The 16,381-nt window shown below is 51.2% G+C and overlaps 1 protein-coding gene across 2 annotated transcripts in view; it reads left to right on the top strand.

Annotated features, from left to right (window-relative positions):
- Positions 1-16,381, top strand: part of ELL (elongation factor for RNA polymerase II) — a 225,870-nt gene that overhangs the window by 159,161 nt on the left and 50,328 nt on the right. For both annotated transcript variants that reach the window (XR_014972352.1, XM_085639498.1), the window contains exons 10-11: positions 7,788-7,959; positions 15,332-15,376. Coding sequence is in view for 1 of the 2 variants with exons in the window: in XM_085639498.1 (XP_085495624.1) it covers positions 7,788-7,959; positions 15,332-15,376 (217 nt within the window). In the remaining variant the exon portion in view is untranslated. The remainder of the gene's footprint in view (positions 1-7,787; positions 7,960-15,331; positions 15,377-16,381) is intronic.

Here is a 16,381-nt window from a genome sequence, read left to right as displayed (position 1 = left end):
CACCCAATCAGAATACATTGCCCAACCATTTCCCCCATACTCTACGATATTTCTTGGGGCAGCCCCTCGCCTGGTAGAGAGTCCGTTCCTGGGCCGCGCACCAGTCCACACCAGCACTCCATTTGGCCAAGGTAGGCGGTTGTGGGTGTTTCCATGCCGCTGCAATATCCCGTTTTGCCACCATTAACGCTGTCATAAGGAACAGCTTCTCTGCGCGGGTACCCTGTAGACCGTCAGTGATGCCCAGCAGGGCGTGTCTAGGATTATGTGGCACTTCCCAACCCAAGACCTCCGTGAGATCAGCCTCTATGTCCCTCCAGTAATCCCCAAGATCCGGACAGGACCACACCATATGGATGAAGTCGGCCGGGTCAAAACCACAGCGGGGGCAAGATGCGTCAGCTGAGAGGCCCGCACGGCGTAGACGCGCCGGTGTGAGGTATGCCGTGTGGAGATAGTATATTTGAATCCAGCCGTAGCTTGGCTGAGGCCGTCACCAGCCGGGGTGCCATAAGGGCGTCCCGCCAGTCCACCTCGTCCAGGGGTCCCACCCACCCCTCCCATCTGCCCCTCAAGCCGTCCTGAACCGCGGGGGTATTGTTAATAAGAGAACGGTGTATACGGGAAATACCCCCCCTCCCTAGGTTACCCAGCAGGACCTGAGCTTCCGGGGGACTATGGTCCAGCAACCGAACATCCAGAGGAGTATAGGTGCGTATGGTGTGGCGCAGCTGGAGGTACTTGTAAAATTGCGATGAGTGAAGGGAGAAGCGCGCCTGCAGCTCCGCGTAGGAGCACATGCGCCCCCCCCCGCCAGACGTCCCCCATCTGGGAGATGCCGAGCAGGTCCCATGATCGAAAACCCTCCAGGGCAGCAACGTCCCGTAACCACGTCCCATGCCAAAGGGGAGTGGCGCGAGTCAGCCGCCCGGTCCACCGGGTGTGACGAAGCGCCGCTCGCCAGGCCAAAAAGATCGCTCTAGTGATGCCGGGGCAGGAAGCGGGGATGGGAGCACCATACAGGCGATCCAAAATGCAGGGGAAACCCAAGGCAGTTAGTTCCACCCTGTAGGCCGGGTCGGACCATCCCCCTCCGAACCAATCATGAATGACGAGGAGGCGAGTGGCCAAATAGTAGAGGTAGAGATTGGTCATGCCGAGCCCTCCATGCCGAGCCCTCCATCGAAGGTGGGCAGGCGACACGTAGACAGGGCCAGCCGTGGTCTCCCACCACCCCAGAGAAATCGAGTCGCCAGCCCGTCCATCTCGCGGAACCAAGGCCTCTGAAAGGACGCGGGGGTGTTTTGTAGTACATAAAGGAACCGGGGGAGAATCATCATTTTGTAGAGTGCCACCCTCCCCAGCGGGTTGAGCGGGAGCGAGTGCCAGCGCGCCAGATCCGCCTTGGCCTTCTTGGCCAGGGGGGCCACGTTAAGGGCCCAACTCAGCTCTGGGAGAAGGGAGACCCAAATACCCAGGTATTTTAAAGACAGCCGGCGGAGGGGAATCCTGTCCTGCCAGTCAAAGCATTCCCGGGAGGGGTGCAGAGGCACTAGGACCGACTTGTGCGGGTTCAAATAGAGGCCAGACGCACGGCCAAAAAGGCCCAGGAGATGGAGCGCACGGGGACCAGATTGTGCCGGATCGCTAAGGTACAAAAAAACGTCGTCCGCATAAAGGGCTATTTTGTCGGGCGCAAGATCCGGCCACTCCCAGCCCCGAAGAAGAGGATCCACGCGGACCAGGGCGGCAAGGGGTTCCATAGCAAGGGCAAAGAGGAGGGGCGACAGTGGGCACCCCTGCCGTGTCCCCCGGCCGATCCGAAACGGCCGCGACAACGCCCCATTAACTAGCACTCTAGCACGAGGGCGCGCGTAAAGGACCCGCACCATTCCGACAAACTTGGGGCCGAAACCCATATGAGTCAGGACTTCAAATAGATAGGGCCACCCAACCGAGTCAAAAGCCTTCTCGAAGTCGGCGAGTAGGAGCGTGAGATATGGGGATATGCGGTGGCGGTGAGCCAGAGCCACGTGAAGTCGACGGAGGCAGTGGCGAGTACCCCGATCCGGCATGAAGCCACATTGGTCTGGATGCGCCAGGCGTGACAAGAAGGGCCGAAGCCTCTGTGCCAGGACCGCCGCGTAGATTTTGATATCCGTATTAATGAGGGAGATCGGCCCGTAGGCCGACCTATCACAAGAGGGTGGCGTGGACTTGGGCAAAACCACAATCGTGGCCATGTCGGCCTCTGGACGGAAGGAGCCACGTTTTACCGCCTCAGCATACAGGGCACTCAACCGAGGGGTCAGAAGGTCTTTGTAGGTGGCATAAAATTCCTGAGGGAATCCATCCGGTCCCGGGGTCTTCCCCGCCCTATCGCCTCCCCAATCTCCTCTAGAGAGATGGGTACCTCCAGACTCTGCCAGTCACTGGACCGAAGACAAGGAAGCTTTAAATTATGAGCTGCAAGTAACGAAGCTAGGGATAATTCCGGCGCCCGGGCTCGGTACAACTGTGCGTAGTATTGAGCAAAGGCGTTTGCCATGGCCACGGAGGAGGACTGAAGCTGGCCCTCCGAATCGGTGACCGCCGGGATAATGCACGACGCCCCCGAGTATGTAACCAGCCGGTGTAGCAGAGCACCATTCTTATCACCCCACCCGTAGACCCGTGCCACCGAGGACTGCCAGAGGAGCTTAGCCGCATCCAGCGACCGCTGGCGAATCTCCTCCTGCAAAAGCCGCAGCTGTTTATCTACAGCCGGATCTCCCTCCGCAGGGTAGCGATTGTTCCAGACGTAACGCCCGGGCCTCGCAGGCAGTGAGTTGCTGGAGCTGCGTCTGACGGTGCCGCACCACCAGCGCCTTGGCGGCCCCCCTGATGGTGGCCTTACCCGCCTCCCAGAGGGTCCCCGCCGATGAGACTGACCCATCGTTGTCGCCAAAGTACTGCGCCAACGCGGATCCCACCACCCTGGTTTATCCCGGAGAAACCAGGCGTTGAAGCGCCACATCTGACGGGCCCCTTGGGGCGGGAGACCCAGACCCAGGAGGACAGGGGAGTGATCGGATATCCCTCTGGGAAAGATTTGGACATCTTGGATGCCCGCACATTCGGTGGAAGGGACAAAGATTGCGTCGATCCGTGTGTGAGTGTGATGGACGGCTGAGGTGTGGGTGTATTGCCGTGCGTGCGGGTGCCAGATACGCCAAGCGTCGCATAAGCCCTGAGCTTCTGCCCACCCCACCAGCTGCCTAGCCCGCGCAGCGCGGGGCGTCGATACCAGACCTGAGGAGTCCAATTGCGGGGCAGAGACAGCGTTAAAATCCCCACCCAAAACAACTGCACCCGGTGGGAGAGCAGCCAACATAGACGTGGCATGGGATAGTGCCTGGGACAACCCGATGGGCGGCGCGTAGAGTGACAGGAAATTGAGCGGCCGACCCTCCAGCGTACCGCTGACAGCGATCCCCATCCCCTGGGGGTCTCGGATCACCCGGGTAAAGACAAAGGGGACGGAACGGCGCAGCAGGATGGCGACTCCCCGAGATCCGCGAGAGAATCCCGAGTGCCACACCCAGTCGTACCCGTACCTGGCCAAGAAGGGACACCTCTCACCCAGCAGGTGGGTCTCCTGGAGAAGGAGGACGTCGACCTCGGTGCGCTGGGCATATTTAAGAACTGCAGTGCGCTTGAGTCTGTCCAATAAGCCATTCACATTCCATGACAGAATGCGCACATGAGCCTTGGAGGTGAGATCACCAATGGGAATGGTAAGAGCAGAGCACGCTAATGATGGGGTGGCCATAAGAAGCCAGGACCACGGGTCCCACACCAGGGAGGAGCATTGGACCGCGCATGAGGGCGAGCGGCAGTGGGGCCCGCGCGGGTGAGTGTGTGGAGAGGCACGGCGATGCACTGAGTGTTATGTAGTAGAAGACGCTCAAAGAAAAACAAATCCAACCCAAACAAAACAGTCCCCCAAAAAGAAACAACCATCAGACCCCCAACCCCAGGCCCCCACCCCCCACCCTACACTTCAAAAACGGAAACATCTGTCGCCCGAACAAACCCAACAGTTACAAGACCCCAAGCTTAGATGCTCGGGTGTAAAGAGCGTAGTGGACCCTTCCGGAAGTACGGATTTCAGTGATACGTCCTAGGTAGTAGCAAGAGTGCAGAGTCACCTTCTCCCCGCCCTCGAACAGGGCCATCTCCCCCCCCCCCCCCCGTGGATACCCGGGGCAGACCACACATTACAGGGCAGGACTACGGGAGAGGTCAGACAAGTCAGACTGTACGGTGAGATGGGCAGGGGATCCCCCCGGCCTGGGTGACAAGCAGCGCCGGGGTCCCCCAGCCGCCTGAGACGATGCGCCAGAGGAGGCCGATGAGTCCCTCACACGTTTCTCAGAAGCGTTGGCAGACCGGGTCCGGGCCGTCACCACTCCTTGGCGCAGCCGGGACTGCGTGCGTTTCCTGCGCCGTGGTCGCCGGGTTACAGGCACTTCTCGGCCTCGGGGCCCCGCAGTGGATGACACCCCCGCGGGTGGGCGCAGAGGCCGTTCCTCAGTGAGCCAAGTCCAGGCTGCCCGAGGGGTATCAAAGAACAGCGTCTTGTCCTGGAATACAACACGAAGGCGGGCCGGGAATTGGAGCTGGTACTGAAGACCCAGGGAGCGCAGCTTTTGCTTCACCTCCGTGTAGGAGCGGCGCTGCTCCTGGACCTCCCGGGTGTAGTCCGGAAAGACCATAATGTTGTGGTTGTTGAAAGTCAAAGGACCACGCACTCGCGCCTCCCGCAGGATAGCGTCTCTGTCCCTAAAGTTGAGGATCCGCAGGATAAACTGGCGCGGGGGAGCCCCCACGGGAGGTTTGGCCGCCAGCGACCGATGCGCCCTCTCCACCACGAACCAGGTCGACAGCCCGGTCTCCGGCATCCAGGACTTGAACCACTGCTCAAGGAAATCATCGGCACGGCCAGACTCCACTCCCTCCGGAAAACCCACCAGGCGAAGGTTGTTGCGACGGGCGCGATTTTCGGCATCCTCTGCCCGCCTGTGCAGTTCCTTGGAGTGGGTTGTGAGCTCCCTGACCTGATCCTGCAGCAAGTGAATATCGTCCTCCGCCGTGGAGATCCGGGATTCCGCCTCCGTAATGCGAGCTGTGGCATTGCGGAGATCCTGCCGTAAAAGCGCAACATCAACCTTCACCTCCCCAACCATCCCCTCCAGGGAGGTGCGGGAGGCATCAATGGCCTGGAGGATGACGGCCAGGTCCTTGTTCGGGGCCGGAGCCCCCCCCCCCCGCCCGGAGGGTCCGAGCTGGCGAACTGATCAATCCTTGTCTGATGAGACGTGCCCGGCAGCTTGGGGCCCCTCTCCTTGCCCATGGCGGACCGATGGAGCACAGGCCGGGCCCGAGGGTAGGCCCGGAGGGCCAGCAGACGGCTCCCGCTCAACAAACGGGGCAGCCCCCCGCACCAGGCCGAAGAGGGGGGAGAGAGAACGATGGGAAAGAGAGGGCAAGGGCGCCGCCCGGCCACTCCGCTGGATCCGGACCAGGTAGTCGTCGCCACAGCGGGAGCCTCAAGCCAGAATGTCCACCCGCACTGGTGCCCAACGGTGAACTGTGGGGGGGCCACCGGGACGCCGGTGCGATCAAGGCAGCAGGAAGGTCCAGGGCCGACAGCCACCACAGCAGTCCGCACAGGTCTACGCCAAGGGCACGGTACTGTCCCAAGCGCAGCAACCGCCCGCACCCTCCCCAGGCCTCCTCACCAGGGGTGAGCAGCGGGGGGGGGCCAGGAGGAGTCGTATCACGCAGGCAGCGGCGAAGTGGCGGCTCCCGCTCCGGGCCGATCTGCCCGCCGACGAGGGCTTCACCACCCCCGGGCAGCGCCCTTCAAGCTTCGCCTCCCCCAGCTCACCTCGGAAGCAGGTCCAACGAGGGCCCGGACCACAGCTCCTCCGGTCACGGGGCAGCCGTCAGGAGTTCCTCGCCTACACCACCTCCAGATTCAGCCAGCCAGGGACTCACCAGGAGAGCACGACGGGGCGGCCAGGGCGACCCATCCCCCGGGAGACAGCGCCGGGCCAAGCGTCCGGGTAGAGTGGGGACAGGCAGCGACACAGGCCCCCAGGCGGCCCCGGGCCGTCGAGGCTAAAGCGGGTCGATCTACCCGCCGAACGGAGTCTCTCTGCCGCCAGGCAGGCGCCAGTAGGTAGCAGCACGGGCAGATCGTCCGCCCTCTGTTCCCGCGGCAGCCGATGGGGAGCGCGCGGCCTTCGCCCCTCGTGGTGCGCCGGGGCCTCCCTTAGCGGATGGAGCCGCACAGAGAACCGGAGGGATTCAGCGCAGGCGCGGGCTACGGGCCGCCTACCTCAGCCTCGAAGGTGCCAAAGCAGGCCAAACTCGCTCTGAGGGTCGGGCATCGGTGTCTCCGCACTCGCCAGGCATTGGGTCCGACCTAGGACAGCATCTGCGGATGTGGGCCGACTACGAGGGGTCCGGCAGCCAGGAGCCTCACACCGTTGCGGCCATCTTGGCTAGCGCCACCTAGCGCTCTCTATACGTTACTTTTTAAGGCATCTCCCCGCCAGTATTTTTTCTAACCCTATTTTAATATAAACATTTTTCCCCAATGATAAACCTGTTGGAACCATCATTACCTCCATTTTCATTTCACCCTGCAAAGAAAGTGACTCTAGGTGTGAGCCCGAGCCTGAGCCTCGGGTCACAGCTATGTTTCTGCTGTGTCTGATTCAAAAACTGAATACAGTTGAGTAATCTCTTCTAAACTCCTTTCTGCTTCCCTGACAATATGAAAAAACAAGCATTGGCACAGCCGTTCATCCTAGCCTTTCAATAGCAATACTACCTTTTGGCTTTGCTAACAGTTTGTGCCGCAGTACAGATATCAACCCTTGAAAACAGCATTTACAGGTAAGTATTTTTATTATAGGCAACGCCAAAATACTGAGCGTCCTACTACTAGTTTGGCTTGTGGTTTAGTGCTGTGAATAATGTGATAAATGTTTGCACTGTCGTTTCAGTAGATGCAATCGAGGATTGCTATTGTCTTTTTTTATTAAAAGATGCAGCAGTTGTAATCCCACTTTTACGTACTCACTGAAAAATATATATACAGATGCAGATGGTACCGAAGGGTTGCATTTTCTTTCAATTCTTGGTTTATCATTGCATATTCCATGTGACGGTGCTTCTAGTGACGAGTCATGCCACGCTAATCCTTTTTATTACAATATAGTTTTATTCTGTCTGCTGCACTGTGCCATGTCCACCCTTGGAATGTAACGGTAGTGTTTCTGTGTACAGTGAAGTCACTCTAAGCATCTATTCCCTGTGTAACGTACTCTCACTAGAAAAAATCTTTAACCACATGAATATTGTATGTATACTTTACACGCTGCTTCAGATTTTGTAATGTGACTGAGTCTAAATAGTGTATTCTGGTGGCAGAGTGTTGGTTATAGAGGTGGTCACCAAAAATCGCATGAGATCTGTGTTGAGCAACAGGGAATTAATGATATCACAGCCTAATTTTATGATGCATAAGAAATTCATCAGGAATATCAGATCTCACCTACATTTAACGGCCGGTGAGGGATTGCCTGGGGAGGGGGGTGTGGTGTTGAGGAAGGGAGGGTGAATAAGTCCTGGGGCGAGAAGGGTAGGAAGGATGCATTAAACAAATTTTAACATAAAGCATATGTTTTTTGTGTTTTTTTACAGTGACTGTATTAATCTTTCTTTTCATTTAGGAAATACAAAGCTATTGCATCCCAAGAGCAGCGGCAGGGCTATAAAAATGACTTCAATGCTGAATATAACGAATACAGAGATTTGCACTCCAGAATAGAACGGATAACCCATCGGTTTACACAGTTAGACTCTCAGCTGAAACAGCTTTCCCAGGGCACAGAACAATACAAGGTATGACCCTAGGATTATGATGGATGTGATTAGCAAGCAATTCTCAGAGTGCTTGCTGCGTAGATTCAGGTTTCTGTTCTAAATCCGTTCTCACTTGAACATTGTGCATTCCAAGGAATGCTGTTTTTGTAAGAGAACAAATGTAAATTTTCAAAACTCGAATTCGCTGTCTGGTGTGGATGTCGCAATAAAACTATTAAAAGTAGAACAGAAAAATGTGTAACCCTTTAGGATTTATTTAAAATGTGGCTTTTTGTCATTTGCAACTTTCACAGATGTAGTGTCTTATTAATGTGTTGCATTAACCCTTCATTTACTAATGGGAAATACCTCTAAGCCAATCTGTGTTGGTAGTCTCATTAAAATAGCCTAATTAAAAGTTCTTGAGATGTATAAACTGGTAATCGGATTAAATTATGGCCATTATTGTTTGACCCTGGCAGAGTGAGCAATTTAAATTTGATTTGGATAATACAAGATAGAACATAACCTTGAAAGAAATGTAACAAAAATATTATGAATACATCCAAATCTGTAAAAGATGCACTGATACATAAGAAAAAACAATATGTTTGAGGCATATGAGCTGCAGATCACACACTTAGGATAGTAGATCGCCATCTGGTGTTGGGCTCGGATGCTTGCAGGTTGTTGTTGTCTTCGGAAGAAGTCTTTGGTCACGAGATAGGTGACTCCTCCCTTGGACGACAGTGCGCATGGGCATCAACTCCATCGTTAGATTGTTTTTTTCCGCCATTGGGTTCGGATGCAACTTTTCCGCTCCGGTTGTAAATATCAATTCCAAGCGCAAAACTTCACACAAAACATCGAAGCACCTTCATTCTTGACATCGATTTAATCGGCTCGATTCCGGACGTCAACGCGGGCCGCTGGGCCTATCCACGGCGTGAGGCCTACGGCTCATGGAAAGGACGCCTTTCAAAAAATGCCCCCAGTGTGGAGCAAAATTTCCGCACATGACCACCACAAAGTCTGCAACCTGTTCCTATCACCTGAACACGACAAGTCCAGCTGTCCAATCTGCGCATCCTTTCGATCCAAAAAGACCATCCGAGATCGAAGGGCTCGACGACACATCATGGCACAGAGAACAGCTCCGGAACCAGAGGACATCTTTGATGAAGGCCCCGATGTCCCGGAAGAAGATTCCGAAGATTTACAAATAATTTCCGAAGTAGATGACTCAGACGACCCCATCACTCCTGGGCAACGTGTGATTACTACTGCCCCTGCCCCAACCCCACCAAAACCAAAGGCATTGGTCAAGACTTCGCCTGCTGGCTCCAGTCGAGACCGAAAACACCCTTCAGAAGCCCCACCTCCGGGCTCAGCTCCGAAGAAACATAAGCCTTCTGGTAGCTCGGGACCGAGCAAACCGCATGTCATTGTCCAACCGGCACCCTCTGCACCGCAGACAAAAGACCACTCGGCACCGAAATCGGCTCCAGCGCCTTCGGCCCCGAAAACACCAAGGCCAATAGATAAACCGGCACCGAAGGTTCCCAAGCCCACAGATACACCTTCGGCTCCGAAACCGACATCGGCACCGAAACCATCATCGGTACCGAAACCAACGGCTAAGGACTCTCATACGCCTCCTAAAGCCAAAATCCACCGATCAACCAAAACCTCGATCGAAACCGAAAAAATCGGTACCAAAGACTGTTCCTGAAGAACAAGAACTTTTTCATCCAGATCCCATCGACCCAAGGCAGAAAAAGATTTATATCAACCCCAAGACTGGACATGTCACCGCGGTGCCCTGTAAAAAACGGAAACTGGACACACCACCTGCCCCAGTTCCTGTAAACGGGAAGGACTCTGCAACATCCCCTATGCCTCCTTCCTCTCCTATCCTGCCTCCTATCCCACCCCCTCTGCCTACACCACCCTTACCTATACCCTGTCCATCACATACACCACTTCCACAGGATGATGATGATGACCTAGGGGGTGGGGGTGACCCTAATGATCCGTTCACGGATCCAGACAGCTCACCACTGGATGATTCACTCTACCAGACATGCCTGACCCTCAGCCATATCCCTCAAAACCATCGCCTCCTGACGATCACCTGGGGTTTGGCCAATTATTAAATAGAGCGGCACTTTACCACGGCGTCACAATGCACTCAGACGCACCCGAGGAAGACTTCCTATTAGACACTTTCGAACAATCTCAAAAGTCTGTACAAATTCTACCCATGATTAAAGTGTTTAAAGACCCCGTTCGTGCCAGGGTTCTCAACCCAAGGATAGAAAAGAAATATAGGCCTGCCCCTGAAGATCCTAATTACATCAAAGGATTCTTTGGTCATTTCCAATGCTAGGAAACGCGCCAACTCCCAAACCACAGGAGATACACCACCCCCAGACAAAGAATCCAAACTGTTAGAAGCCTCTGGCAAAAGAGTAGCAGCACAAGCCGCTAATCATTGGCGTATTGCCAACACCCAAGTCCTACTAGCACGCTATGACAGGGCCCACTACGATCAATTAGAGACTCTTACAACATCTGCCAGACCAATATAAGACCCAGGCAAATGACCTTATCCAGGAGGGAAAACTTACTTCAAATGCAGCAATTAAATGTGCGCTTGACGCCGCAGACACCGCCTCTAGAGCAATTAACACAAGTGTGCTCCTTCGACGACATGCGTGGCTACGCATTTCAGGCTTTAAGCCAGAGGTACAACCTACCATACTTAGTCAGCCATTCAATCAGGAACAGCTCTTTGGGCCAGCAGTAGACACTGCCCTTGAAAAAATGAAGGACACAGAGACGGCTAAGTCCATGGGAGCATTACAGTCTCCCCAACCACGTGGCTCCTTTCGGCACTCTTTCTATAGAGGAGCCTCCAAAAATATGGGAGCGGACACCTCCTCTACATTCAAACCCGCTACACAAACATCCCCCAGTAGAGGATATTTTAGAGGCGGATACAGAGGAAACAACAACAAGGGGCGAGGTCGAGGTAATAACAACACTCGTACCTCCCCTGCCACAAAACAGTGACTTTACTCCACTCCCCCCAGACCATTCCACTCCGGTCGGGGGAAGACTAAAACAGTTCCTACCTGTCTGGAACTCCATCACAACAGACAAGTGGGTAAGATAAATTATCCAGTATGGTTACTGCCTGGAACTCACAACATATCCCCCCCCCCCTCCCCCCCCCCTCACATACCACCCAAACAGCCTTCCATGTCACCAGACCATCTTACGCTCCTCAAACAAGAGATTCTCTCATTGCTTCAAAAACACACAATGGAACCAGTTCCCTTAGAACATCAGGGTACAGGGGTATACTCACTCTGCTTCCTAATCTCCAAAAAGGACTGGACTCTAAGGCCAATACTCGACCTCAGACCCCTAAATCTGTATATCAACTCAGATCATTTCCATATGATCACTCTTCAACAAGTGCTCCCACTACTGCAACAAGGCGATTTCCTTGCCACACTAGATCTCAAGGACGCCTACTGCCACATTCCCATACATTCTGCCCACAGGAAGTATTTAAGGTTTGTGGTGGACGGACAACACTACCAGTTTACAGTCCTTCCATTCGGGGTAACAACCGCACCCAGAGTATTCACAAAATGCCTGGCAGTAGTAGCAGCACATCTCAGAAGGCAACAAATTCATGTCTTCCCGTATCCATTCAACAAATGTGTTCTACACACTCACCAATCCATCCAAATCTTACACAACTTGGGATTCACAATAAACTATCCCAAATCTCATCTCCAACCCTCTCACATACATCAGTATCTAGGAGCCACCATAAACACCTCCACAGCACTAGCATATCCCAGCCCCGCCAGGATAGCCAATATACAAGCTCTTATCACAAAATTCCAAATCCAACACACTCTTCCAGCAAGAGTGTTCATGCAACTCATAGGCATGATGGCGTCATGCATCTTCATTGTGCCTTATGCAAGACTTCAAATGCGTCCCTTGCAAGAATGTCTAGCAAGTCAGTGGAACCAGGCTCACTGACAACTTACAGATCTGGTGTTGGTGGACAGCCGCACACATCGCTCTCTGAAATGGTGGAACATAACGAACCTCTCGAAAGGGCGGCCGTTCCTAGAGCCTCTTCCACACATAGTGCTGACAACGGATGCATCGCTCACAGGATGGGGAGCCCATCTCCTCGGCCACACCACTCAGGGCAAATGGACCACTCAACAGAAAGTGCTCCATATCAATTACCTAGAACTGCTAGCAGTGTTCCTAGCACTAAAATCATTCCAACTACATCTCCAGAACAAAACTGTCCTCATCCGGACAGACAACATGACAGCCATGTATTACATACAGAAACGAGGAGGCACACATTCTCTCCAGCTGTCCCAGCTCGCACAGAACATTTGATGATGGGCCATCCCTCAGAAAATATACCTACTTGCAGAACACCTTCCAGGGGTTCACAATCAAATTGCCGATCAACAGATCCACGAATGGGAACTACATTCCCAAGTCCTACTGCCCTTTTTCCAACAATGGGGCCAACCAGACATAGATCTGTTCGCCACACACGAAAATGCAAAATGCCCAACCTTTGCCGCAAGGTTTCCCCATCCGGAGTCAAAGGGCAATGCGATATGGATGAACTGGTCAGGCAGATTTGCGTACGCTGTTCCGCCTCTCCCACTCATTCCATTAGTGGTACGCAAGCTCAGGCAACAGTCTCTCAAACTGATCCTAGTAGCTCCCACATGGGCACGCCAGCCATGGCTCCCAACACTACTGGAATTCTCGCTAGTTCCACACCAAAAACTGCATCTCTCCCCGTCCTTATTAACCCAGAACCATGGAGAAATCAGACACCCAGATCCAGCTCAACTGAACCTGGCGATCTGGCTCCTGAAGTCCTAGAGTTCGGTTACCTCAACCTGCCACCAGACTGCATAAATATTATAAGACAGGCCAGAAGACCTACCACAAGAGCCTGCTACGCTGCAAAATGGAAAAGATTTGCCATTTACTGCACTAACAATCATATAAACCCACTGGATGCATCCATCCAGGACATCATTTGCTACTTACTGCACTTGCAAAGATGTAATTTGGCATACTCATCCATACGTCTCCACCTAGCAGCATTAGCAGCCTACTTACAAAATAGACAACACTTGTCACTCTTTAGAGTACCTGCGATCAAAGCCTTCATGGAAGGACTAACAAGGATTATTCCTCCCACATTACCACCCTCTCCAGTGTGGAATCTAAACATTGTTCTTACAAGGCTCATGGGACCCCCATTTGAACCTCTGCATAAATGCGAACTACAGTTCCTTACATGGAAAGTGGCTTTCCTTATCGCCATCACATCCCTCAGAAGGGTAAGTGAGATCCAGGCTTTAACCATACAAGAATCATTCTTACAATTACACCGTAACAAAGTGGTTCTTAGAACAAATCTGAAATTCCTTCCAAAAGTCATATCTCCGTTCCATCTTAACCAATCAGTAGAGTTACCAGTGTTCTTCCCAAATCCAGACTCGGTAGCTGAAAGAGCTCTTCATACCGTAGACGTTAAAAGAGCCCATCTCTACTACATTGACAGAACCAAATCATTCCGCAAAACAATTGTTTGTTGCTTTCTCTCCACCACATAAAGGCAACCCCATTTCCAAATCTGGGATAGCTAGGTGGATAATTAAATGTGTATCCAAATATTCTACCACACGGCTAAACGCACACTAACGGTTCCCCCTCGAGCGCATTCCACACGCAAAATAGGGGCTTCCATGGCATTCTTAGGAAACATTCCCTTGGAAGATATTTTTAAGGCAGCCACATGGTCTACAACACACACCTTCACTAAACACTATTGTGTTGACGTGCAAGCAAAGCAACAAACTTCTGTGCGTCAGGCTGTCCTTAAGACTTTATTTTAAACTGCTGCAACCAATACAGGTGACCACCGCTAGGGGAGATACTGCTATATAGTCTATCCTAAGTGTGTGATCTGAAGCTCATATGCCTCAAACGGAATATGCTACTTACCAGTATGCATCTGTTCTTGGCATGTAGAGCTGCAGAGCCACACACGCCCACCCGCCTCCCCGGGACCTGTATCTGTTCCAGCATTGTCTTACTTAGACATCACACATGGACATCTCTCTCTTTTCTACAAACTCCATCATTTCCCATCATGGCGAAAAACAATCTAACGATGGAGTTGATGCCCATGCGCACTGTCGTCCAAGGGAGGAGTCACCTATCTCGTGACCAAAGACTTCTTCCGAAGACGACAACAACCTGCAAGCATCCGAGCCCAAAACCAGATGGCGATCTACTATCTTAAGTGTGTGGCTCTGCAGCTCTACATGCCAAGAACAGATGCATACTGCTAAGTAGCATATTCCTTGTTTCTGTATATAAATAAGACCAGTACACAGATGGGGGATTCAGGAGTTAAACTTTCCCAACATAACACAGAGCCACAGCAGCATCACGTTAAAAAAAAAAAAAAAAAGTAGTCTTGTGCTTGTAGTGGAAACAATCCCACACAAAAGTGGAGACAACTTTACTTTGCAAGACTTAAAAGCACACCAATGAATGTATAAATATGCATTACGGACAAATACCATAAATGACAGTGTATTTGTATCCATCATTTTTATGTCTAGAAAAGTGAAACCGTTTCATCTTCAGTGAGGCTTTCTACTGGTTTGTCGGACTAAATGAAGCTCTAGCTTCCAATTGCAAGCAAGTATCCTTTATACCAGAGCAGTGATGTTTTCACATCCTGATGCGCAGTTTTTATTAAGTGTGAGTACCATGCACTGGAGTGGTCTTGGTGGCTGTTATGCAGGAAACTGAAGCAGTGGCAGCAGCCTATAGATGTGTAGAGCAGATGTGGGATGGCAGAGAGGACTAAAAACAAAAAACAAAAACTTGACTGCATGCCCAATATGGTGTTTGCATCATCTTTGGGATTCTAGTCCCAGTGGCCATTTGACTTGACAGTGAAACACCATCATTAGATGTGATGTGGAAGCTCTCAACCTTCACTCGTTGCTTCTGATATCAATCCTCACTAGCACTACTTCTAATGGCTATTAGACCCTGGATTCTTCTTGCATTCCTCAGCTTCTAAAAAGGTCTCTACTTCTCCACCAAGAGCAGTGATGTTTGTGATTGAACTGCCTTTATTATAATCTATATTCCACCAACTTTTTAATGCCTATAGATCTATTCAGGAAGCATGTTTTTTTAACCATATTTGTTCCATATTTTCCACCAACGCGGCACATTTTGCATTAGCATAAATATCAAAGAATGTGGCCCATCATGTTTATGCTGAAAAAAGCTTTCACATTTTTTTCCACAGACTATCCATGATCAAATTTTACAAGAATATCGCAAAATTAAAAAGGTGAGTAGTAAAGATTTACAAAGGCATTTTATAGTTTTCCACACATTTTTATGAAATTACTTTGTGAATGATGTAGTCTCTGTAGGGAAGGGTAGCAAACAGCCAAGATTGTTTACTTAATAGTGTGTTCATTTTAGTTGAGCCTAAGTAAAGTATCAAGTGTGTGTTGAGGCTGACGTACATGTCTGCTTAATACAGAGTCCTTGGATGTGGTTACTTCCAGTATTCACTTCAGCCCCTCACCCCCACTTGTCTAAGGAAACCCTTCACTACAACGGAATAGCACACGTCTGCTCTAGAGATGCGTGAGGAACTAGCCCTGTGCAATTTTGATATTCGAGTATACCTAGTAAATTAGTTTTCCAACTTATTGATCCTGTTTGAAAGTAACCTGAAAGGCTTTTGTCCAAGCATCCCTATATAACTTAATCATTCAATGGGAAAACAGTTCTTCATATGATCTTATACAGACACACTTGATTTAATATGAAAACATCACAGTTTTCTTGTGTGGTAGCTCATTTTCCTATTTCACACCGTATCAGTGTAACAATGTCCCCAAATACAAACCTTGGTCACTTGTGCTAAGTTTAACTATATCACCATGTAAAAAAATTGATTCAGCTTCAATTCCAATCTAGTCGTTTCTGTAAAATGATGGGCAGTACCACTAGTGTTTAAGTTAGTATCTTTTTTTCTGCAGCAAGTTGTTATTCATAGCCAAGCTGGTATTGTTTTTATTTTTATTATTGATCACAAGACTCCAGCACAGATTTTATGTTGCTTCACCCTGAAGGCTTTTGTTTCGTGCCTGTGCCAGTTCACTTTATCATTGGCATTAAGATTGAAACTTGAACGTTTTCATTAATTCCTGGAATTATTTATTAAATAGTTTGTTTCTGCTGCTGCATTTTATAAAACTGAAAAGATGCAGACAAATGTGAAACCTCTTACTACTTGTACGCAAAATGTCATGTCAGTTCAAAATACTATTAATTCACACCA

Source organism: Triturus cristatus, chromosome 12 (assembly GCF_964204655.1).
Source record: "Triturus cristatus chromosome 12, aTriCri1.1, whole genome shotgun sequence".
Classification (NCBI taxonomy): Eukaryota; Metazoa; Chordata; class Amphibia; order Caudata; family Salamandridae; genus Triturus; species Triturus cristatus.
Note: the sequence above shows the minus strand (reverse complement) of the source record. Positions and strands in the feature narration are given on the sequence as shown.